At 38.5% G+C, this 26,433-nt stretch overlaps 2 protein-coding genes across 2 annotated transcripts in view; one reads left to right on the forward strand and one right to left on the reverse strand.

Moving 5' to 3' along the window:
• The window catches only part of LOC133254753 (WAS/WASL-interacting protein family member 3-like), a 40,027-nt gene extending 35,365 nt beyond the window's left edge, over nucleotides 1-4,662 (reverse strand). The window contains exon 1 of the mRNA XM_061428995.1: nucleotides 1,710-4,662. Within this exon, the coding sequence (XP_061284979.1) occupies nucleotides 3,875-4,630 (756 nt within the window). The 5' untranslated portion in view covers nucleotides 4,631-4,662 and the 3' untranslated portion in view covers nucleotides 1,710-3,874. The remainder of the gene's footprint in view (nucleotides 1-1,709) is intronic.
• Nucleotides 4,300-26,131, forward strand: NAA30 (N-alpha-acetyltransferase 30, NatC catalytic subunit). The gene is made up of 5 exons (XM_061428994.1): nucleotides 4,300-4,390; nucleotides 4,662-5,424; nucleotides 10,182-10,305; nucleotides 12,220-12,275; nucleotides 22,707-26,131. Exons 2-5 carry the CDS (start codon nucleotides 4,663-4,665, stop codon nucleotides 22,842-22,844), a joined length of 1,080 nt encoding a protein of 359 aa, XP_061284978.1. The 5' UTR covers nucleotides 4,300-4,390; nucleotide 4,662; the 3' UTR covers nucleotides 22,845-26,131.
• Nucleotides 26,132-26,433: the final 302 nt, after the last annotated feature.

Here is a 26,433-nt window from a genome sequence, read left to right on the forward strand (position 1 = left end):
GGACCGGATGCCATGATCTTCGTTTTCTGAATGTTGAGCTTTAAGCCAACTTTTTCACTCTCCACTTTCAGTTTCATCAAGAGGCTTTTGAGTTCCTCTTCGCTTTCTGCCATAAGGGTGGTGTCATCTGCATATCTGAGGTTATTGATATTTCTCCCGGCAATCTTGATTTCAGCTTGTGTTTCTTCCAGTCCAGCGTTTCTCATGATGTACTCTGCATAGAAGTTAAATAAACAGGGTGACAATATACAGCCTTGACGAACTCCTTTTCCTATTTGGAACCAGTCTGTTGTGCCATGTCCAGTTCTAACTGTTGCTTCCTGACCTGCATACAAATTTCTCAAGAGGCAGATCAGGTGGTCTGGTATTCCCATCTCTTTCAGAATTTTCCACAGTTTATTGTGATCGACACAGTCAAAGGCTTTGGCATAGTCAATAAAGCAGAAGTAGATGTTTTTCTGGAACTCTCTTGCTTTTTCCATGATCCAGCTGATGTTGGCAATTTGATCTCTGGTTCCTCTGCCTTTTCTAAAACCAGCTTGAGCATCAGGAAGTTCACAGTTCACAAATTGCTGAAGCCTGGCTTGGAGAATTTTGAGCATTACTTTACTAGCATGTGAGATGAGTGCAATTGTGCGGTAGTTTGAGCATTCTTTGGCATTGCCTTTCTTTGGGATTGGAATGACAAAAAAAAAACAAACTTAACAAGACCCCTTTTTATGTGTTAGATAAGTGAATACAAAATGAATGACTCAGTTCCTGACCTTCAGGAGTTCTTCACAAATTTCATCTTTCTGAAAATATCTTTCAGAAAGAAACAACATCAAATCAGCCCTCTAGTATGAGAAATGGAGAAGGCAATGGCACCCCACTCCAGTACTCTTGCCTGGAGAATCCCATGGACGGAGGAGCCTGGTAGGCTGCAGTCCATGGGGTCGCTGAGGGTCGGACACGACTGAGCGACTTCACTTTCACTCTTCACTTTCATGCATTGGAGAAGGAAATGGCAACCCACTCCAGTGTTCTTGCCTGGAGAATCCCAGGGACGGGGGAGCCTGGTGGGCTGCTGTCTCTGGGGTCGCACAGAGTCAGACACGACTGAAGTGACTTAGCAGCAGCAGTATGAGAAAATTGAATGACAACTTACAAGGTAGAAAGAATTTGAACACTTGTGGCCACTCATTCAGGACAATGGAATCACATCTATTTAAGGACAAGCTTATATTCCACAGTTAATAAGAGAGTTTTCTCAGCAAAAATGACACTTCAACCTGTCTTGGGGAAATGGTGAGACCATTTTGGCCAGTTATTCCTGCATGACTTGAATGGATCATTGTTTCTTTGGCTGAACACCCAGGTTATACTTAGAAACTATGTAGTTTGAAAATACATATCTTTAAACATTGTGTGTTTACATTTGGAAATATGGTTTTGTATCACATTTTTTTAAACCCATAAATGGGATCACAGTGTACTTATTACTCATCTCATTTATTTACCCTTAAGGAACTTAGGAGGTCTTTCCACATAAGCACTTGTGGCAACTTGTAATTTCCCAAAATGCCCACATGCTCTTTAAGAACTTTGCCTCTCCTCAGTCAAGAGGTAGAGTCTATTTCCCTTCCTCTGGAACTTGGACAGATAGAATACAGTACAACTGACACTGTATAACTTCTAAGGCTCAGTCATAAAAAGTATATGCTTTTTACCTGGCTCGGTCTCGGTCTTGGTCTCTCTCTTTCTCGGCATACTCGCCCTTGGAACCCAGCCATCAGGTTGTGAGGAAGCCTCAAACCAGTCCATACTAAGAGACAACATGGTCTACATTACATCAAACTGAGGTCTCCAGCCTGCAGCCTCCAGTCAGCATCAAACATCAATAGGAGAGTGAAAAGTTTTCAGATGATTCCAGTCCTCAGCCTTTGGCTCTTCTGGTTGGGGCTCTGTGCATAATGGAGCAGAGAAAGTCATCTCTGTTGTGCTCTGTATGAATTTTTGACCAACAGAATCTGTGAGCAATATAAATGATTGTTTCACACAACATTGTAGGGGTAATTTGCTATGCAGACACAGTAATGTGAAGAGTACCAATATAAGTCAATTTCAAATGATACAGAATGAATTGTACTGACAGATACTCAGATGATTTGGAATTATTTATTCCCTGGTAGCTCAGTCGGTTCTTGCCTGGAAAATCCCCAGGGACGGGGGTGCCTGGTGGGCTACCGTCTGTGGGGTTGCACAGATTCGGACACGACTGAAGTGACTTAGCAGCAGCAGCAGCTCAGTCGGTAAAGAATCTGCCTGCGGTGCAGGAGACTGGGATTCAATCCTGGTTGGGAAGATCCCCTGGAGAAGGAAATGGCAACCCACTCCAGTATTACTGCCTGGAAAATCCCATGGCCAGAGGAGCCTGGCAGGCTACATCCATGGGGTCACAAGAGTTGGACACGACTTAGTGACTAAACCATCACCACCACCATTCCTACTATAGACAAGGCTGAAATAAGTTTCTGCATGTCTATTTGTCCACGTATGATTTATTTTTTAAAAAGACATATATTTATTATATTGCTGTGTCAGGTCTTATTGTGGCACACCGGATCTTCATCATGGTGCCTGGGCTTCTCTCTAGTTGAGGCAGGAGGGCTTAGTTGCCCCTCAGCATGTGGGATCCTATTTCCCTGACCAAGAATGGAACCAAGGTCCCCTGTGTTGGAAGGTGGATTCTTAATCACTGCATTGCCAGGGAAGTCCCATAAATGTATTTCTATAAAAACCTATAAAAGAGTTAATAAATACACATAATATATTTAGGACAGTGCCTAGCCCAAGTAACACATTATGTTATTATTATCACTATAGGTTGACCTAGATTGTTGTTTAGAATGTAAGTCGTTTCTCTTTCGTGACTCCTACCAGACTGTAGTCCACCAGGCCCCTCTGTCCATGGGATTTCTCAGGCAAGAATACTGCAGAGGGTTGCCATTTCCTTCTCCAGTGGATCTTCCCAGTCCTGGGATTGAACCCACCTGTCCTACTGGGTTCTTTACCAGTGAGCCACCTGGGAAGCCTTTGTCCTTCTAGATAGGTGGAAGTTTTTCTTTAACGTCTTTAGTGAGAGGGAAGCTAACAATTTTATCTAACAGCTATGCTACACTGTATCCTATTTTTTTAGTTTAGATTATGGCAAAAATTACAGTCAGAGAATTATATCTCTGAAAACATCCATCTATTGCACACGTGCCCAGCTCTACATTAAGCCTAAAAAACTTAACTTGCTCCGTGTGCTGGTGCGTTACACTACCTGCGCTCCTCTTAGAACAGAGGGACTGAACATCGCGGCTGTGGACCAGAGCCGAAAGAGCAGAGCCTCGCGCTCTGGCGAGGAGGGCAGTTCTTTTCCCTTTGCCTCCGCACTGGCAGATGACTTGGCAGAGGGGGCAGAGCGGGGCGGGGGCAGGTTCAGGACACCTTTTGGCCGGTGCTTCTCACCTATCACAATTCGGTTCACAAGTTTAGGAATGTGCTTCTTAGCCATTGTCATTCTCTTTCAACATCTCTAATTTTCCCCAGGTGTGTTTACAGCTGCCGAACACCTGTTAATCCCATTTACTTCCAGTCTTCCTGGGCGGGGTGAAAGGGATAAAGAACGAAGGAGAGAGGAAAAGGACTACCTGTCAACTTTCTCTTGCCTCAAAGAGGCAAAGACTAAATTCACGTTGCAAACGAACCAGTTTTCCTCAGTCATTCTCATAATTTTCACAGTTCAAAGTTTTAAACTTCCTCTCCTTTTCGGGGATTTTTCTCTCCTGATTGCTCCATTTTTAAGGGACACGGGTAACCCTCCCCCTACCCCACGTCAGAGCAAAGGTTAAACGTAGTACAGCTGAGGAAAAGCATTTTTAGAAGATTGGTCCAAGGCCCGGGGAGCAGGCCCAGAGCGGGTGAGCTTTGCGGCAGCTTCGTGGGAGCGCCAGTCTGGCCCATCCTTCCCGGGCTCTGCAAGGTCCGCGGGCCGAGCAGCCCGCAAGGCCGAAGATGGTGGGTTAAGGGCTGGTGACTCCCAAGCCCTCTGCAACTTCCCTGCCCTACAGCCCCACCCACTAGCACGCAGCCACCACCGGGCCTCGGGAGACACCTTCGCCCCTCCCCTCCACAGGTCACCTCCCTCCACGCCCCTTTCCCTCGGCCCGGCAGCCGGCAGGCAGGGAAGTGTCGTAAAGCCAGGCCCAGGAAACTTTACCCGGGGTAACAGCCGAGGCGCTTTACGGCGACGGCGGCTGAGTGTGAGCCTTGGCGGCGGCGGAGGCAGCCGCGGCGGCGAGGGAGGCGGCGGCGGCTGAGGAGGAAGAGGAGTGGCGGCAGTGGCGGCGGGGACCTGTGCGGGGTGAGCCGCGCGGAGGGGACGGGGAGGGGCCGCGGGTGACAGGGCTGGCGGATGGGCGCGGGCGGACAGGGACGGTGGCCGGCTGAGCAGCTGGGCGGCGCTGAAGAGACGGGGCGGGGGGTGGCGCGGAATTGGGGGGCCAGCTCTGTTAGGGACGGTTTCTGCCTTTGTTTCCCCCCCTACTCCCGCCACCCCCCGCCCTCGGCTTCCTCTGCTCCGCGTTCGTCCGCCGGGTCTCATGGCCTCCCCTCTCGGTCTGTGTCGCCTCTAGGATGGCGGAGGTACCGCCTGGGCCTAGCAGCCTCCTCCCACCACCAGCACCTTCGGCCTCGGCCGCGGCCGAGCCCCGCTGTCCCTTCTCGGCGGGGGCCGCCCTCGCCTGCTGCAGCGAGGACGAGGAGGACGACGAGGAGCACGAAGGCGGCGGCTGCGGCGGGAGCCCGGCGGGCGGCGAGGCGGCGGCCAAGGGGCATCCGTGCCTCCGCTGCCCTCAGCCGCCGCAGGAGCAGCTGCAGCTCAACGGATTGATCAACCCCGAACTGCGGCACCTCCGGGCGGCCGCCTCCCTCAAGAGCAAGGTTTTGAGCTCGGCCGAGGCGGCCACGATCGCGGCCACCCCCGACGGGGGCCCCAGAGCGACTGCAACAAAAGGAGCCGGGGTACACTCGGGCGAGAGCCCCCCTCACTGCCTCCCCAGTAATGCAAGAACTGCGCTCCCCAGCCCGGCAGAGGCAGCGGCGGCGAGCGATCCCGCGGCGGCCCGCAATGGACTGGCGGAGGGCACGGAGCAGGAGGAGGAGGAAGACGAGCAGGTGCGGCTGCTGGCTTCATCCCTGACCGCAGGCTGCAGTTTAAGGAGCCCCTCAGGCCGGGAGGTTGAGCCGGGGGAGGATCGGACGATACGTTATGTCCGATATGAATCCGAGCTACAAATGCCCGATATCATGAGACTGATCACCAAAGATCTGTCTGAACCCTACTCCATATATACCTATAGATATTTTATCCACAACTGGCCACAGCTGTGCTTCTTGGTAAGTGGATGGAATGAAAAACGGGTGAACCCGGCAGAGATCCAGGCCGTGCGGGGCAGGGAGTGTGAGGGCTGGAATGTCAATGTATGTATTCTGCATTTCATAGTATGATACATGATGTAAAGTGCATGTACACACTCCTAGGTATTTAATGAAACAGTATGAAAGGTAAGACTTCGTGATCCGGGTCAACTTGACACTGATGTAAATGCAGTAAGCTAGTATGATGCATGTTGGGGGTCTCGTATCCTGTTTACACTAGCTTATCATCATGTTTAACCGTCTTTAATTATCCTCCCTCATCCTCAAAGCACTTTGCAATCATTTAATTTGCGCATGGTTCTGTTCAGATACGGGCCTTATTAATGTCTCAATTACACCCATAATCAGGGAAGAGTGTATGCATAAACATGTTTTGGTGAACATGATTGTCGGTAAACTTGCTGTGGCCACATTGGAGAATTAAATCTTACAAGCATATTCCGTAATTATGGAGATTGTTTCCTTTTACTTCAACAGGACAATTAGCAGTTGTAGCCAGCCTGTTTTCTGGTGCACAGTTGCAGAAGGCGATACTAACACTTCTGGTGCTTGAAAGACTCCTGAAACTTGAGCAAAATACCTTTTTTGGGAGTGTAGGAAACTAAGTGTGAAATTGTTACTAATCTATAATTTTTTTTAAGAAGTTGGTCACAGGTATGTCAAAATGCTAGTACTAATGCTGGCTTGTGTGAAATATAATTGACAGAAATTTTTTACTTATATCTGAATAAGAAAGACTTAGCTTACCAAACAAGCTGAATATATATATATATATATATTTATTTATTTATTTTAACTTACATAGTACTGGTAGTACGCATAGTTTCCCAATAATATTGACCAATTTCAGTCTGTACGAAACCTTTCACCTAAATATTGACTACAGGTATGTGCTTTGTATCATGTGCTCACAGCATGTTGTTTCCATTGAATTTTATTGAAGAAAGGCAACATGCTTTTAAGGAGTGTTTTATGATATGTGAAGGGAAAAGCCACTACCATTATTTATTGTTTAGAATTGACTTACTTTCACTTGTTACTTCCTTGTAAAATGCTCTGACCATACTTTAGAAATCTGTCTTTCTGATTCCATAGCTTGGTGGTAATCTCAAAATGTAACCTCTGTATTGTTGTAATGGTAGTTGTGCTGTTTTCTGCATTCACTTCACTAAACTTCAGTTTAGTATGTTTGTTTAAGCTGGGAAATATTTTATATTCTACAAAGCTACTCGTACAGGATTCTGACTGTTGCATCAAAGTAGAAGTTCTTAGACATGTCTGTGTCAATGAATATGGGAAAGTGGTTTTCATAACATTATTATAAATGTGATTATCAAATCCCAGTATAAATGCTAAAGATTGTAGATTGATTGTAAGTTAACTCACAAAAGCATACAGTTTAGTTACACTTTAAATTGAAATGGTGTGTGTGTGTGTATTTTTGTTAATTCCAGAAGATAGTTGTGTATGTATGATAGTCAACTTTTAAGTTCTGGTATTACCTCAACTTGTCTGCCATTTTAGACTCTGATAAACTGGATATTAGTAAACTTTACTTTGATTATACATACACTCCTCCCAGTTCACCAGCTAATTGAACTTTAGCCCTTAATAGCTAATTTGTTTAACATTAAATTCTGAATATCTAGAAATAGTGATATACACAGTAGTTGACCTATAAGATTTACTAATACAAGTATGAAACTGGAGTATTGAACATAAAACAGTGGTTAAACAGACCATTTGGAACTGGGGCCTTTATATTGGAATTAAAAATTTTTGAATTTCTCATGAGAACTAATTTAAAACAAATATAAATGTATGTTTATTTCAAGTCATACCATTTTAAAATTATAAAGGATCCCAGATATAATCTAGTTCAACCTCTTTTTTTTTTTTTTAATGAAAAAAAATGAAAGACCAGAGAGACTTGAAATGTTCAAGTCTCCAGATATTTTGTGTCCAGAGATATAAAGCTAGAACCCAGGTCTCCTGGCCTCTTATTATGGAAACAACTAAGAACTTGAAAAATGACATACTCTTGACTAATTCAGCCAAGAACCTGTGTCCCAAGTTATGCTTCGCCAAGGAATAGTTGTCCTTGAGAACATCAATCTCAAGAGACTAGAAGTCTCCAGACTGTTCTGGTTTCCTTAAGTAACCTGCAGTGGATCAAATGGAGTATATAAGGTTGTTCCTTAGAAAATCACCAATCCTTGACCATATTTGACTAACAAAAATGGTTTTTAACGATTCTTCCTAATAATTGTAACATGTGAAAGTATGGTTCTGTACAAATAGGGACACTATCATTTACTCTGTTCTTAGCTAATTTACCTCTGTCTCTTTTGAGTTCATAGTATTTTCAGTTGTTGTTGCCTTTTTGAACTTCTTACCAGTGATATTCTATAGTACTTCTGTTATTTGTTCTAAATTTAAATTTTCAGCTTTTTCTGTTTTGCTGTTTGTGGTATTCTGGAATTTGGGAATCTATTTCACACAACTTATGTTTTTCAAGTTCCATAGATTGATAAGCATTTGACCTTTTAGAGTTAAATTTTAATCTTGCCTGAAATTTTTCAGTTCCCATCCTTGAAAAACATGAACACATTTTAATAGCAAGAGTTCCAAATGTAGATACAGAAGCTTTTATCTGGAAAAAATTGACATGCAGTTTAGTGATTTTTGTGTGTATATTCATCAACAGTTTGACAGGAGAAAATACAGCATTAACCTTCCTCAGTACCAACATCTTACTAATAACTGTGTATCATATATTGGACTTTTATTTTTAAATGATGTTTACAGTTTGATTTTTTTCCTTCAGATTCTTGATTCGTAAGAAATCAACCTAGCCCAAGAGAGAACTCATATGATACTTTGCTAATTACTTTCTTGGTCAGAGGACAAAGATTTGTTTGAAATGGCTATCCAGTTTGAAAGTATTGTCTGGTTGTGTGCTAGTGGTTTTAATTTTTCCTCTTTTGAATGGTTTATTAACTGTGAAATCTAAGTGTCCTACAATTTTGTATCATAGATTTGTCTAGATTTCCATTTCCCCTAGCTTATGAGGTCAGGCCAAATTTTCTTTAATGTACCATCTCATCTCTGACATATACAGACAGACACCACACACACATATATTTGAAGTAAGTTATGTCCAAGTCAGAAAATGCTGTTCAAACAGGCAACTTTTGTATATATTTCAGTACTTCGTACAGAAAAAAATTTTTGTTTCCAAAAGAATTTTGAAAGAACCAAGTTGATTTATCATGAATAAAAATAGCAATAACAATTTTAGAGGTTTACTGGCCCCAAGTAATTTTGGATTGTGTTGATAAAACAGAAATGAATTAATGTGAATCGTTGAATTTAATATCCTTTCAAAGTAAATCAGCTGCAGTTAAATCAACTGTACTTCAGTTAAATAAATAAAATTGATGTCTCTTCAAAAGGATTTTTCTGACCTAGTTTAGGCTTGCGTGAAATGGATTAGAATTATCTTGCCTAAAGATTTCTCCGCAGTTGGAAAAAAAGGCTTTTTAATCAATTTATAGAATGATGAACTAAGAACAAGTCATAACAAATTCAAGATAAAAGAGGTATTAAGTATATGTTGGGCTTTGCTTATTGATTTTTTTTTTAACCCATTCCTGGTTTTTGTTGTTACAATCATTTCTGAAAAATGAATTTTATTTAGAGATGATTTGAAACTTTCATTTTTTATTAAAATGAGGGCTCTTTATATTAGCAAGGTATTTCTATCTGATACATTAAACAATTGGAGCTGTTGCCCTTTTATATTTACCAGAATACAGTATTTAACTGGAACTTCTTGTCAGGGATGGAATGCTGGAAAAGCATGCTTTCACTGGTGATACTGGAAATTTTAATGAAAATGGAGGCTGATTAGCTTTTATTTACTATATAGTCTCTGTCTGGAAGACTGTACATTTTTATTGAAATAGGAAGCTCTGTAAAAATTAAGCTTTTACTTTAATATGAAACTTTGAGTTTCAGATATTCTATGAGCTTTACGGTAATGACTCACACTGTCAGGAGAGTCCTAAAAATGAGACCATTATATATCTAGTTTTTATAGTCCCTCAGTAACAAAACTGCTTGAGTAGGATCTAGGGAATACCTTAAAAACAATCCTTTTTCTGAAAATCTTTTAGTTTTTTTATTTTCCTGATCAAAATCTAACTCTGCTATTCAGGTATAAATGTCTTCTATCTGTCTTTGCTAAAACTTCATCATGATTGAATATAAATTTGTTATACTCTGTTGATAAGTTTCACATTATAATATCTAATGAAAAGACTTTTTCTTAAAAAAATTATTTTCACGTTTCCTCTTTCCCAAATCTTAAACATATAGGTCTTTATTGCAATTAATTATAAGCACCTCTTATAAAGTACTTGAATGTTTACTATGTGGAAATTTATTTTCCCCCTATATAATGATAGGCTTTAATAATGAGCATAAGAAATTCATGTTGTAAAGAATGTTGAAATATTTTAAAACTAGAATATATGAAGGAGTTCTGGGATTTAGATTTCTGAAATTTCTGTGATTGCTCTCGCTAAAATTCTCATTATTTCTTCCTCCTCCAAAAACACTGACCAGTGGTTGGTTGCTCTTTCCCTGGGTAATTGTGCAGTACTTAATGGCAATGGCAATGTATTCTTTGTAACTGTTTGTTTATTTTTAAGGCCATGGTAGGGGAGGAGTGTGTAGGTGCCATCGTTTGCAAGTTGGATATGCACAAAAAGATGTTCCGCAGAGGTTATATAGCCATGTTAGCCGTGGATTCCAAATACAGGAGAAATGGCATTGGTAAGAAAAATATTATGTCAAAAAAAGAATGCCTAAATTATTTTCATTTTTTTAAGAAGCAGAAGACTTAAATGTAAATAGTATGTAGAAACAAGCATGAAGCTGAGAGAAGATTATTGATTGCTTTTGTTTCAAAATATTTTCAAAATGTTTTTAAAATGAATTGTTTCCTTTATTACTGTTTAATTATTTGAGAGATTATCTTTCTAACAATTACTAGGTGATCAGTTTTCACCTCCAAACATTTTTTTGATCACATTCAAACTGTACTGTATTGAGTTCTACAGTTTTTAGAACTGTAGAATAATTCTACAGCATTATTAGGGTGCTTGATCACAGTGCTCAAGCAGCTGTCTGTACTTGGGTTATGGGTTCAACGGTCTTCAATCAAGGCAACATGAAGAAATTACCATTATTTCATACTAGTCACCAAACATTGTATTAGCAATTCAGGGAGGTCCAGAAGAAAGCAGAATTGTTTGTTACTACTATTCCCAAACTTCCTGGGCTACCTTTCCTGGTATTTTCAGTTAATCTTATACTCATGGTTTATAATGTCATTAGAATCATCTGGGTGGTTTACAAACAAATGCTTAGGCCCCTCCCCTTAAGAATCTTGTTTGTCCTATTAGAAGTAGGGCTGAAATTTCTCCAAGTGACTATGTTGTCAGCCACTTAAGAACCACTGTCCTAGAGTCTTGAACCTACTGACTTTATTCAAAAATGGAGGAGCAAGTAGATAAGCACTTATCTTAACATGGCAAATTCTGAAATGTTCTGAAGCTAAGTAAGTGTTCATGACACAAGATTTGATGCCCTGTGCGTGCGTGCTAAGTTGCTTCAGTAGTTTCAACTCTTTGCAACCCCTTGGACTGTAGCCTGCCAGGCTCCTCTGTCCATGACATTCTCCAGGCAAGAATACTGGAGTGGGTTGCCATTCCCTTCTCCACGAGATCTTCTCCACCCAGGTATCGAACCCAGATCTCCTGCATTGCAGGCAGATTCTTGACCACCGAGCCACTAGTATGTAATTACTAGCAGCTTTGTCACTTACAGTTTTTTTTAAGCCTCTTATGAGTGGCTGTGTTCAATTTAAGACTAGTTTGCACAATCTGAGACATGAGATGTCATTATGAATGGATTTACTTAATACAGTAGGTTTAACCATCTTTTCTTACAGTGTTACAGTTTGCCACTAAGATTTTTAATGAATTGGGCTTATGTATAAGTCAAGTTCGTGTCTTAGATCTATTAAGGATTCATGGCAAATGATAGCAAATTGTCTGGCTACTTCAGAGGTCAGAAACTAGTGCCTTGAGGATTGCATCTTGGCCCTCGAACATGTTTTGTATGGCCCATGTAGTGGGTGCTTGCTTGTGTACATGATGTGAAAACTTAAGGGAGTTCCTATAAAATTTGGATTTCTTCTCTTAAAATTAGATCTGGCATTTGTTTTCCTTTTAATGTGCTAAGTATATCTACTCTAAACTAGAATACAGACACAGCACTGAAACCATCTGGTGTGCCCAGGCATACTATAGTACCCAAACTACAAGGTTTGTAGGAACTAACCCAGTATCTTGGGCCCACTTTGGGTCATAGCAGTTCTTATATGGTCTTGGCAAGATTGGCTTAGAGGTCACACAGTGAGTTCTTCCCAGCTGAAGGAGTTCCTGGGTGGTTCTGGCCATATCTTGCCTTTTTCTTGGAATAAAATAGCACTTACCTCTGAGAAAAAGATATATATCAGGAGATAGGTCTTTCAAAAGGAAACTTATTGCTATGCATAGGTTCTGTTGGGCCTCTCAGAATTATAAATATAATTTATAATGTAAATTACAAATATTATAATTTAGGTATCTGTAAGAAACTAATTACATTTTTACTTCATTAATACTCAGCTCTGTATTCTAGGTACTAACTTGGTTAAGAAAGCTATATATGCTATGGTTGAAGGAGACTGTGATGAGGTAAGTCTTGCTAAATGTTTAAGACCTTTTGTCCTGGGCTATATTCTACTGGGTATTTATATAAGTATCCCAAGTAAATTATACTGTAATTTCATTGCAGACTATTATTATATAAATATAACTTGTGCTAAAAATTATATTCCATTTAAAAACACATGAACTTTGATCTAGTACAAATTTTAAGATGATAATAGCTAAAATTTGTTGTGTCAAAATATAAAGGTAGCATTTTAGATATTTTCAATAAATAATTGGTATTCAGAACTCCGATTTGTTATCAGTCAAATCATTTAAGGTAGTTCTTATTATAAACCTTATTGTAATGCAGTTGCATACTGGCCTTGGTTTCTCTCTAAATAATAGTTTTTCCCCTCTGTGGGTCAGCTATCAGCCAATATGAAAAACATTTCACATTTGAAAAAACTCTCAGCATTAAATAATAAGGCTGGAGGGGGGAAGACAACCACTTTTTAAATGCAGAACTACCTGTATATTAACATAAAAGCATCTTTTCTCTTCAGCTTGTTTGTAAAGCCTTATGGCAGGTAGTTTCTTTGTATGCTGCAGCACTGTGCTTTACATATGGTAGGTTCTCAATACATAATGGCAATGGTTGGGAATATTAAGATTTACTATTACATAATGTGGAAGGAAATAAGTATAAACTAGGAAAGTATGGGTATCTTTAATATAATAGTGGTGACTAAGAAGTACCAGAGTTGTATTGTGCTAGTAATTTTGTGAGTAGTACTTCTAACACTTATCTTTCTTATTGGAGGGCAAATGTTCCTTAGAGAATTCTCAAAGTACTTGAAGTTAGGTAATTTTTTTTCTCAGACTGATGCTGTTAGGTAACTTACTTTGGTTACTTTATTTTTAAGTGGGTTTTTTTTGATACAGAATTTATACACAAATCATTAACCTTTATATATGTGTGTGTACTTGGGATGCAAAGTCCCCTTTTCCCCCCCATCTCCACACTTTTCAACTCTTCATCGTTCTTTCTACTTACAGCTACTATTCATCTTGCAATTTGCATCCTCCCGTTTTCTAAGCACACTTGAATGCAAATATTCACACTTTTTTTTATACAAATGAAATCACAAATTATTACTCTCTAATAACTACTTTTTCCACTAAACAGTATCTCATGAACAGGATTCCATGTCAGTACAGATGGACTGCAGAGTTACTATTCTCACACTGCTTGTCCACTTTTGTAGTTTGTAGCCTGACGGATCCCATTAGATGGTGGTTGTATGAGAAGGCCTACAGACATTGGACAGCACAGGGAAGTCATCCTGGGATTTACGGATATTTAATTATTTTACCCCAAATAAGAAAATTCACACATGATGAAGGATCTCATATTCACAGCTTTTAATCTCAAAAAGTAATAGGTGCCGTAACCCCGATTATTTACATTACTGGTAACTAAAATATGAGTATAAAATTGAGTATAAGTTTTTCATGAACGTAGGTCTAATATGGACCATAGCTATATTGGCTTAGATGGTTCATCAAGAAGAGAAGTTGGGCTTCACAAAAGCTGTTCAACAGTTTGGATAAATCTTTGGATGAAAAGACCATGTTTTGTGCCTTTACTGAGTACTGTGGTTCCCAGTGAACAGAGATGTTATAAGAAGGAGTATTATGTTCCTAATGGATAGCTGTTTCTGATTTATCCTAGTTCTACCTGTGAGATAGGTAGTATGCTTTATCTTAACTGATCAGATGTTTAAATAGTACTAGTTTTTCTTTGAAAGTTCTGAGGAATGGTGAGATTTTGGTTATACTGTTGTAGTTTCAAGGTTAGGTCCTGAATCAGTGGTACATTTTATGGTAGGACTATTCACTGTGGGCCTAGGGTTCTAACTCTGATTTGTTTTTCTTACTCTTGAAGCAATGGGTTTTACTCAGTCTTAGAATGAAATGGGAATGATTTTTGCATTTTAAGTAGCTCTGCTTCTGGTTTAGGGTACTCTTCTATGGCTTAAAAAGATTGGTTATCTGTGTCCCATATTGTCCAGATAAAGAATTTGCTGTAGAAAGGGACAGAACTCTTGTTTACTCTTTATTAGGCTTTCCCTTTCCCTTTCATTGAGTTTTAAACCACATAAGCAGCAAACTCTTGTATCCCCTTTTTCTTTCTAATTTTTGATGGCAGTGTGTGTGTTGGCTCTACTTCCTTGTATCACCATTCCTTCCTGTTTGGTTTGGTTTTCTCCCCTCCACTCCAGTGTAACTACTTTGTACTTGCTAGACCCAGTAGTTTCTTGGTCTTCCTCTGCTTAGTAAAAAACTTCTCAGTCTTTTAAGACCCAACTCAAATATCAACAACTTCTTTTAAGTTTTCCTTGATCCATTTGGACAGAATCAGTTGCACCTTCCATGGTTTTTTTGACCTCCATTTCTGTAATACTTACTGTGCTTACATTTACTTGTTCAGAGTCTGCCTTAGACACTGAGAGCAGAGATACCATTTCCTATTTACTGCTGTATTTTTAATGCTTAGTATACAGCATTTGTGATAGAGTATGTGGTTCATAAATATTGGTTGAATGATTAGTCCTGTGCTTCACCATCTTAACTATATCTCTTTTGGGGGAGGGGAGAACTTTTGAATTTTGATTTGTTTAATTAGTTTTTAACTTGTCTTTCTGTCTAAGCTTTCTAGCTTTTTCTTATTTTTTTGCACATAAAAATATATCTGCAGGGTTAACAAGTTATTAAAATACCTTTTGATAAAAGCAATTTTATATAAAAATAGTCTTGTATATAATTCATTGTTCTGAGGAAAACTTTGAAACTATAATTTTCCAAGAATATAATGACTATAAAATAACCAACTTGTGATTTTACTTTCATTAGTTTAGGCCAGCCTTCATTTCTCTTAAAGTTAAGAAACTTAAGGTTAAGAAACTTTGACAAATTACCAGAAAGACGTTTGGGGAGGCTTTTAAATTACATTTTCTACTACATAGGTTGTGCTGCTATTTTTTTATTCTTACAGAGAGAGAGATTTTTTTAATCTATGAGAAAAACATTAAGATAAATACATTTCGAAATTTGGAAATCTCTATGAAGCTCTATTGTGCACATCCAGTCAATTTTTACGTTCCTTCTGTTTGCAGAATTTATGACCTTGAGTCATGTTGCTTTTGGTTGCCACTTGTCATTTTAAGGTAAATTCAGAGTAAATTAAACTGAGGTTAGTTGAAATATAGATCTGTACATTTCACAGTCAAGATGTAAATCATGCTTTTGCCCAAATTACAATATTACCCTTCTGGTCTGATAGATCTGTCCATTTTGCCATTCTGTGACTTTCCTAACTGTTTATATCAGAATTAGACATGTTTAAACAGTCTAGGGAAAGACTTTTTTCATTTTCTGTATATTTGGAGCTGACTAAAAAGTTAATAGCATCAAAAAAAAAACCCAAAAAGAAACAGATGCATTCCTTCATGAGTAAGAAATGCATTATCTGTGTTGCTGATCTGGCCTGAATTTGGTTACTTCCTTATGTGCTCTGGCTGCCAAATGTTTAGTGGCTACTAGGACAAGCTTCCGGAGAAGGCAGTGGCACCCCACTCCAGTACTCTTGCCTGGAAAATCCCGTGGACAGAGGAGCCTGGTAGGCTGCAGTCCATGGGGTCGCTCAGAGTCGGACACGACTGAGCGACTTCACTTTCACGCATTGGAGAAGGAAATGGCAACCCACTCCAGTGTTCTTGCCTGGAGAATCCCAGGGATGGGGAGCCTGGTTGGCTGCCATCTGTGGGGTCGCACAGAGTCGGACACAACAGAAGCGACTTAGCAGCAGCAGCAGCAGGACAAGCTTCTTTGGTTTGGTTTTACATTAGGGGAAATAATAAGAATACATACAAATAATATATATGAATTTTTTTATGTACCTAAAATAATGAACCCACATGTGGCCATTTACTTTTATGTACTTAAAACAGTTTTTTTTAGATTAATGTATGGTTACCATCATATTAATACTCAGAACTAACTCATAAATGATGAAAATATATTGGAATCAAAATTTCTTAATGGAGTTTAAGAGTGCAGTATGACCTTTAAAACATTTTTAGTTGACCAACATCTTATTTCCTCCTTTCCCCAGCCCCTGGCAGCTACTGTCCTACACTCTCTTCTATTAAGTTTGACTATTTTAGTTTATACACATAAGCAAGCTCACGAAGTATTCGCCTTTCTATTTTGACGATTCACTTAGGGCAGTGGCCTCCAGGTTCGCCCATGGTTGTCCCACTGGCAGGGTTTCTGTTTTTAAGGCCAAAAGGTATTCTGTGTGTGTGTGTAAGATATATGCCCTCCAGGTTCACCTGTGTGTGTGTATAAGATAAATGCTCTCCAGGTTCACCCGTGTGTGTGTATGTGTGTGTGTGTGTGTGTGTGTAAGATAATGCCTGTATGCCCTCCAGGTTCACCCGTGTGTGTCTGTGTAAGATATATGCCTTCCAGGTTCACCCGTGTGTGTGTGTAAGATATATGCCCATATGCCTTCCAGGTTCACCTGTGTGTGTGTGTGTGTGTGTGTGTGTGTGTGTGTGTGTAAGATATATGCTCTCCAGGTTCACCCGTGTGTGTGTGTGTATAAGATAAATGCTCTCCAGGTTCACCCGTGTGTGTGTGTGTGTGTAAAATATATGCCCTCCAGGTTCACCCGTGTGTGTGTGTGTGTGTGTAAGATAAGTGCTCTCCAGGTTCACCCGTGTGTGTGTGTGTGTAAGATATATGCCCTCCAGGTTCACCCGTGTGTGTGTGTGTGTATAAGATACATGCCCTGTGTGTGTGTGTGTATAAGATATATGCCCTCCAGGTTCACCCATGTGTGTGTGTGTATAAGATATATGCCCTGTGTTTGTGTGTGTGTGTGTGTGTAAGATATATGCCCTCCAGGTTCACCCGTGTGTGTGTGTGTCTGTGTAAGATATATGCTCTCCAGGTTCACCCATGTGTGTGTGTAAGATATATGCCCATATGCCTTCCAGGTTCACCTGTGTGTGTGTGTGTGTGTGTGTGTGTGTGTATAAGATATATGCCCTCCAGGTTCACCCATGTGTGTGTGTGTATAAGATATATGCCCTTTGTGTGTGTGTGTGTGTGTGTGTGTGTATAAGATAAATGCTCTCCAGGTTCACCCGTGTGTGTGTGTGTGTAAGATATATGCCCTGTGTGTGTGTGTATGTGTGTGTATAAGATATATGCTCTCCAGGTTCACCCGTGTGTGTGTGTGTGTAAGATATATGCCCTCCAGGTTCACCCATGTGTGTGTTTGTGTGTGTGTGTATAAGATGTATGTCCTCCAGGTTCACCCGTGTGTGTGTGTGTGTATAAGATATATGCTCTCCAGGTTCACCCGTGTGTGTGTGTGTGTAAGATATATGCCCTCCAGGTTCACCCGTGTGTGTGTGTGTGTGTGTGTGTATAAGATATATGCTCTCCAGGTTCACCTGTGTGTGTGTGTGTGTGTGTGTATGTATAAGATATATGCTCTCCAGGTTCACCTGTGTGTGTGTGTGTGTGTGTAAGATATATGCCCTCCAGGTTCACCCGTGTGTGTGTGTGTGTGTGTGTGTGTGTATAAGATATATGCTCTCCAGGTTCACCTGTGTGTGTGTGTGTGTGTGTGTGTGTATGTATAAGATATATGCTCTCCAGGTTCACCTGTGTGTGTGTGTGTATAAGATATATGCCCTCCAGGTTCACCCATGTGTGTGTGTAAGATACATGCCCTCCAGGTTCATCCATGGTTGTCCCACTGGCAGGATTTCTGTTTTTAAGGCCAAAAAGTATTCTGTGTGTCTGTGTGTAAGATACAGCCAACTTTTTCTTTATCCATTTGTTGGATGTTTAAGTTGTTTCTTATTTTAGAAATTGTGATCATCATGAACATGGGAACCTTTTTGAGGTCCTGATTTTACTTCCTTTAGTTATATACCCAGAAGGGTGATTGCTGAATTGTATGATAGTTCTTTTTTTAATTTTTTCAGGAACCAGCACATTCTTTTCTATAATGACTGTAGCAGTTTACATTCCTACCAACAGTGGCTGAATTTACTTAAGTAACCAATAGTAAACTTGTTACACGTTAACAAAATAACATACAGTTTATGGTAATGTACAGGATGACTTAAGTATTTTGTGTTCAATAATTATATGTTTGACATTTTTAGTTTTTTCACTGGAAACATAGTTTATCTATGAGGCAGAGGCTGCCAGGTGAAGAACAGAGTAAAATGGAGTTATTTAAACTAGAAGGATTTTTGGTTGAGTAGTTTGGCCTAGTTAAAGAACTGGATATGGGAAGCCTGGGTTCTCGATACATCTTCTATCAGTATAGTTGTGTGATTGTAGGAAGGTCATTTAACTTTTCATAATCTGTCTCTTTGTTTCTGCAGTGTGATAGTAAAGGGATGTGATCTTAAAGGGATGTTTTGAAGAGAATAAAATTGTGTATTCAGCCCTGCCTCTAGGACTCCTAGCAGGTAGTTTTAAAAAAGGCTTTCTAAACTGTAATGGTTTGGCTTATCCTGACGGTGGTTTGTTCCTGAGAGAGTCTGTAGAACTTCACTGTAACCCGTTTTTTCTGTTGAGTAGAATTCAACTTGGCCAAGTTTCTTTAACATTAAAATAACCTTTGGCTTCCTATGTAGTATTCCCATGATGCAGACTAGATAATTTTATAGAAAATTTCCAATATAAGCCCAAATTCTGTTTTTGTGTATTTTGTGTATTTATAAAACTTTGTATTGTGTATTTATAAATACACAAAAACTCTGTTTTTGTGTATTTATAATTAAGTGTTACAAAGTAGTTACTTCTTTGTGGAATTTTCTGTTGTGTCAAATAAAACATGATTTCTTTGTTCATAGAATGTGAGGGTGCTGAGAGAATCTTTTCATTTTAATCAAGGTGTTAGTCTTCTGTGTAATGTTTTGCTATAAATTGGGCTTTATTTTATTAATCTGTTAGGATGCTAACAAATCTGAATTCAGCTCTTAAGTTATACCTCAAGTGTGTATTTATGTAGTCATAGTTAGCCTCAGCTGTTTTGAGTATTTTAGATTACTAAGTATTAATGAATATGAACTTGGAATCCCTGTATTATGTAGATCTCCCATTTGCTGCTTTGTTTTACTTTTGGAAACAATCAGAGTTACAGAAAAGTGGATACTATTAAGTTCTAGTTCACATTTTCAGTCTGGGCTCTATTTTTGTTCTACTGGTGACCTTGAGTTTCATTCACTTATAAGTTAGAGATACATCTATTTCATAGGGTTCTTGAAGAAAATCACATTATGTCAGATGCATGTAATATGACATAATGCATGTGAAATGCTTTATGTAGGACTTAGCCTTCAATAAATAGTATTTTTTTTTAAACTGTCACTCTCCTTTTCATTTCTGTGAAATCCGTTTTAAGTTATGAGTTGTTGGAGCTTTATTGCTTCTCATATTAATTGTTTTAACATTTTAGGTGTAATTAGGTGCTGGCCTGAAACAGAACTGTAGGAATTACTCAAGAGAATAGTTCAAAATTGGTAAATTGCATTGTCCAGATGGGAGTGTTCCAAACAGAGGATGGCATACATCACTGATGGCATACATCACTGTTAAATTACAGTCTTTTAATTTAAGAGCAGAGAGAAATTGTTGATTTCTTATTCTCACCTTAAACCAGTTTGCTTGCTATATAATTTTTATTTAAGGTGTTCTTAGGAACATTTTCCCTTGATCCTGAACCATGAATTACTTTGTTTTTAGATCTTTTTAGAATTTGGATTTAGTATGTGATTTGACTTCATGAGTTTTTTTTGCATAGGTAATTGCCTCAAGATAATACTTTTTCTTAAAGTACTCTGGTCATTTAAAAGCTTGACAGCACTTTTGTTTGTTTCATATTTATGTAATATATGTAATATAATGAAAAGTGCTAAGGACGTATATAATTAACAAATGTTTAAGAGCCTTCCATGTGTCAGGCAGTATGTTAGGTGCAGAGGAAATGGCTGTGAACCAGGTACCCATGATCCCTGTCTTTGTTGAGCTCACCAGCTGGGAAAGATGACATAGCTCATCAAACATTAGACAAGAGTGCAGTTGAATGAAGAGCAGTGCAGAGTTCTGTGGGGCACTCTGAAGGGAAAGAGATATTCTACCCAGTATGGAAGTGACATGCTAAAGCCAAAAGCAAGAATAGGAGAATGGGAAGAGCATTCTTCCAGACAGAGAAAACTGCTATGTGAAAGGTCTAGGGTGGGAAAAATAATGGTGAGTTCTGAAAACTGCAAATTTAGTGTTGATCATGGTGAGGAAGGGATGGGGACCTAAAGCACACTTGTGTGTGTGTGCTCAGTTGTGTCCGACTCTTTGCAGCCCCATGGACTGTAGCCTGCCAGACTCCTCTGTCCCTGGAATTCTCCAGTCAAGAATACTGGAGTGGGTTGCCATTCCCTCTTATAGAGGATCTTCCTGACCCAGGGATCAAACCTGCCTCTCTTGTGTCTCATGCATTGGCAGGAGGATTCTTTACCACTAGCACCACCTGGGAAGCCCAGTTATTAATAGCAGGGTAGGTGGAGGCCATATCTTGATGGATCTTTCAGGTCTCTTTAGATTACTGTTAGAGTGTGTACCCTTTCTTGAGGACAAAAAGGAGTCAATAAATGGTTTTAAGCAGGGGATTAACAAGAGCATCACTCAGAATGGGAGACCTTAAAGCTAGGAGGTAATAGTTGATGGCAGCTTAGACTAGAACGTTATCAATGGGAGCAGAAAGAAGAGGATCAATTTGAGAGAGATTTAAGAGATAAAGCTGAAATAGTGCTTGGAGTATTATATACAGGGGAGTGGAGGGGAATGAGGTACAGAGATGACTCCTAGGCTTTAGGTTTGAGGCATTCATGGATAGACATCTTGTTACTGATATGCAGAATTGTAGAGAAGTTGGTCATGAGTTTTTTGGATATGATAAGTTGAGTTTTTTCTCGTATCTGTTGCTTGAATTCTTGTCAGTTTTTTTTGTTTTAAATAGCTTGTGATAGAAAGAGATTCATAGGCTTTGCTTGGGCCTTTGTTTAATTATACTCTGCCCTTTTTTCCACTCTATAAACACCAGAGGGTTATGACATCCCAACAGTAACTGGCTCACTATGTTGATTCTCTGTGAGGTAAGTTGAGAATCAATAGAAAGGCAAATAGAGCTATGTATGTAAAAGATACATAGGGAGGATGGGATAGAGGATACTTTGGTAGAGGAATGTAAAAGTAAAGTAGAAGAACATCACATAATATTCAAAAGTATCAGTTCTTCATTGTCAGGGCCATTGGTTCAGTAATATTTAAGAAGACCTAGATAGAAGTTAATACTTGTATTCCTCTGTTAATATTATATTGATATCCATAATGTATGGACGGTGGTTCTCAGAATGTAGTCCCCTTACCAGCAGCATCAGTATCACCTGTCAATTTTAAAAAAAATGCAGATCCTTGGGCACCACTCCAAACCTACTCAGAAACTCGAGTTGATATGCATTCTGTTTTAACAAATATTCCAGGTACACTAAAGTTTTGGTATCTTTGATCTAGTTTTGGCAAACTTTCTCTGCAAAGGGCCTGATAGTAAATATTTTAGGCTTTGCAGACCGCAAGTCTCTGGTGCAACTGCTCATATCTGCAGTTATATTGGGAAAGCAGCCAAAAACATTGTGTAGATCAGTGGACATGGCTGTGTTTCAATAAAACTTTACAAAAATAGGCAGTAGGCACATTTGGCCTGAAAAGGGCTACAGTTTGCAGACTCTGGTCTTGACTCTAGATAAATGCGGTAGTTGTCACCAGGATAAAGAATGACATATTAATGAGCATGTAGGAGTTGGAGGTCATTTTGAATAGTTTCAAGTACTGGTTTATTTTCTTAAACGTTTGATTGTTGATTTTTTTCTTTTCTTCATCTTTTTGTCACACTACTTTTCTTTACAAGAAACTAATTCATCATCATTTAGTATAAAACATATTTCTCATTGCTAAAAATTCCAAAGTGAAGGTGTTAGTCGTTCAGTCGTGTCTGACTCTGTGATCCCATGGGCTGTAGTCCACGAGGCTTCTCTGTCCATGGACGTTTTACAAAAACCAGTAGAAAAGAAGATGTTCCCAGTTTTCCCACTTCCCTTGCCCTGAGAGATAATTAACTTTTACAGTTCTCATACTTTTTCTGGATTCTTCCTATACATCATTAATGTTTATGCTTTTCACCATCAGTTTTAAAACAATTAAATGTAGTTTGTTTTTCTTAAATATTTGATCATATTGTTTATAAGTGATTTGTCAAATTATGAAATTATAAATTAGTTTCAAATATATAAAATTGTAACTTAGTTTTCTCTTTTTATTTTGAAGGTTGTTTTGGAAACAGAAATAACGAATAAGTCTGCTTTGAAACTTTATGAAAATCTTGGTTTTGTTCGAGATAAGAGGCTGTTCAGATACTATTTAAATGGAGTTGATGCACTGCGACTTAAATTGTGGCTGCGTTGAGAAACTGACATCAAGGAACAACTTTCCAACCATGCAGAATCGACCTTTGCATGCAATGCAATTTGTACAGAATTGCTTTGCAGGTGGAGTTAGTGATTTCCATGCAGCTCTTATCTGTCAGTGTCTCATTTGAGTGTCGCACAATATTTGTTGCACTTTGGCATGGCGCATTTCTTCTGAATTAAAAGAGATTGTTTTAAACTTAAAGAGTTCTTTTGGTACCAACAAGATGTGCCAGTTGATAGCCAAAAGATTTGTTTGTTCATTTGGAAAGTCTGCTGACATTATTTACACAGTGATAATTTTATCGCAGAACCAGGATGTGGAACATGATTTTTGTTTCTTAAAAAAAGCCAATGTAGATTGTAAAAATCTCTGAATATACTAACATTTCACATGAAACCTGCCATAGTTTTTCTGAGGGGGTGGGGGAAAAGCTTCAATTTTAGGTTTTATTTTTTCAATATTAAATTTTCCATTCTTGAATATTGGTACCTCAGTGATTAGTGAATTAAAAAATTGTTACGTAGGGTTGGGTGTGTCTTACAATGAGTAAAGATAACCAATTGCGTCTGCCAGTGCCTGTGTAGATAAGTATATTTGTCTTCATCTCTATAGGTTTTGAATGCATGCTGTCTTTTCCTTTTCTTTAAGGCCTTTGCAAGCAAACTTGTTTTTATTTAAATTCTAAATTTGATAATAAATTATTTCAGATTTTTATAATTTGGATACTTTTTCCAGGTGAGTGACAGAGTGGTTTACTGTAGAAGTCCCTTCTTATCTTACAAGTTAAATCTACTTGGAATATCTTTAAGAAATGACTCAAAAGGGATGAGAAAAGTTGATGAAGCCGGGAATTGCTGGGTTTTAGATGCACTTTTTTTGAGAGTGAGGGAATTTTTGGAAAAGAATAGAAAAATTAATGTAAATTGGTATGATTTTATTTAATCAAAATTATTGCTCAGCTGTGAGGAACAGCTTTTACAAAGTAGTTGGAACTTTTTTCCCACTCGGTTTGAATTCACATTGCTTCCACTTTAAATGCTTTGCTTTTGGTTCTTGGTGTTGAAAATAAATTTCGAGGTGCACTGTATCTGTTTTAAACTGATTTTATTTTCTTTTCATTTATTTGTGCAAATTCTTGGGGGAACTTTGCTTAGTTCCCAGAAAACAAAAGGGAGACATGGAAATTTTTTTTTTTTGGAATGAGTTCTATGGGTTTTCTTAATAGCCATCACCATGTTCATTAGTTATATTTTGTTTCAGCCAATCTGTGCAGTGTAATAAATTTTAAAGTTGATTGCTTTCAGTTGAGTTAAGAGACCTGTGATGGATAATTTATTTGACTGGAAAACCTAGGTACCCATTTAAAAAAAAAGATTCATTCTCTGTGAAAAATGTTTTGTAGGAATCTATTGTTTTTTCATTAATTTGCATATACTTTTCTTCTGCTCTAGAATTTGGTTTGAATTTTATTTTATGGCTGTAATTACTGTATTTTTAAAAAACCCTACCTCCATTAACAGTTGGTAAAAGCCCCCTTTCAGGAAAGTTTGTTGCCTTTTTTTTTTTTTTTAAAGGAAAGCTGCTCCTTGCTCAGTGTAGTGTCTTGAAAGTGAACATGGTAACAAGTACTTTTAAAATAAAGATTCATAAATTTGGTGAAAATAAAATCTTCCTGTTGATGGGATCATTTATATTAATAGTTCCTTATTTTTAAAGAAAACCTTTTTCTTTCCATCTTATATTGCTCTTGAAAGTTTAATGGGCAGAATACTTACATTAAAAATATGAAGACCACACAATACTCAGCTTTCAGGGTGACCTTTTTGAGTATGTTTTTGCTCAAACTTCATTTGGACTCTAGCACTTAGAGGAATATCAATTATAATGATGCTTCTGTTATTCTTGATATTGAGGGAATTGAACGAAGTGTATAGTTAGTACTTTCACTGTCAAATTTTATCTTACCACCTTACGTCTGACTTGCTGGTTAATGGGTAATGATTGTTGATGAACATACATTTGCTTGACTCACTAATAAGAACAGTTCTAAAGTAATACTTGCTTGGTTTTTAGCTCAGCCATTTTTTGGCAGGTTGTCAGTGAAACCATCACTACTGACCTTTTCACCCAGAATTGGCCAATTTTGCTGAATTGACTGGGTGTTTTAATTGGGTATTTTAAACATGAACTTAGCCATGTGACTGAAAAGTCAAATGGTTGTTGTATTCTTTAGCTGGTATATGTTGAATATCATTGTCTACCTTGTATCTTTAATTGGCTGTGCAAAAATTGTTTACCTAAGTGCACTGAAATTTTCCTCTAGCTGATAACCCAGCACCAAAATTAAGTCTCAAAGTATCATCAAACGAATTTTTTATATTGGACGTTCATCTTTCTTATATAATCGTGAAACAGTTCCATTTGAAATTGATAGAGTGAGTTCACTTGGCTAAAACTGAGCAAAATTGGTGCAACTTTCTTTTAATGGGGTGCTGCCTCTTTAAGACTGACTGTACTATCCACTGACACTGGTTTGGCAGTTGGTACTGCTGAACATTTTTATACATGCTACCATGAAGCTATATATGTTAGTATTGAAGAAGCTAACGGGTATACTACCATTTTTGATGTGTGGGCTGATTATAATTTCCCTTACATGAGGATGAAACTACTCTAGAGAAGTCCACAGATCATCAACCAGATAGTAGTTTTGAATCTGAAGCCAGCAAAATTAAAAAAGTTACTATTAAAATATTGGTTTTAATATTTTCTGCCTCTTCCCCAAAGTACCCTCCCCATTTGCTTGACAAATCTGTGTAAAGTTTGTTTGTCACATGTTTTAGCTTTACCTTGCCCTGTGTTATGGTATTGGCTGACATGTATAAGACTGGATGTGTATATTTATTATGGTGTCTAAAAATCATGAAGTTCATCACTTTCCAGGAGCATAGATAAAAGCAAATTGGTAGTGCATCAGTTACTTTTCAGTGCACCATGACATCACTAAAATGAGTGCTATATTGTTACAGGGCTTTCAGGTTTGTAAAAACATAACCATAAATTATACTGACGTCAGATATGAGTTGAGTATCTATAAAGTATCACGTGTATCTCAAAATATTGGACTGCTGTTTGATGACTGGATATTGCTGCATAATTTTCTTCTATTGTCCCATATCCTTTTGGAGAGAGAGATTTAATGGGATTTGAAATGTGCAAGCTGTCTCAATAAGATGCAGTCAAATAAAGTATGGTTAAGTTGTGTTTGCATTTTTCTTTTAGATACAGCTGTGTGCATTTTATGTTTGAGTTGTTTTACCTACTAAGAAGTGAAAAAAAAAAAAAAAAGGCAAATCTGTTCTGTTCCCCACTTACTGCCTTGCATCTAAGAGTTATTTGGAAGAAGTTATATACAATTGTTATCTCTCTCACTTTGTATTCTGACAAAGTAAATGTGAAAATAACAACATGAACTTGATTTTCCTAACAGTATTCAAAGTTAGCTCATATACCAGCTATCAGTACAAATGAGCATTTTTGCATACATTAAACCAAAACTTACTTTTCTGTCCTTATTCTGTAG

The sequence above is a fragment of the Bos javanicus genome, chromosome 10 (genome assembly GCF_032452875.1).
Source record: "Bos javanicus breed banteng chromosome 10, ARS-OSU_banteng_1.0, whole genome shotgun sequence".
Taxonomy (NCBI): domain Eukaryota; kingdom Metazoa; phylum Chordata; class Mammalia; order Artiodactyla; family Bovidae; genus Bos; species Bos javanicus.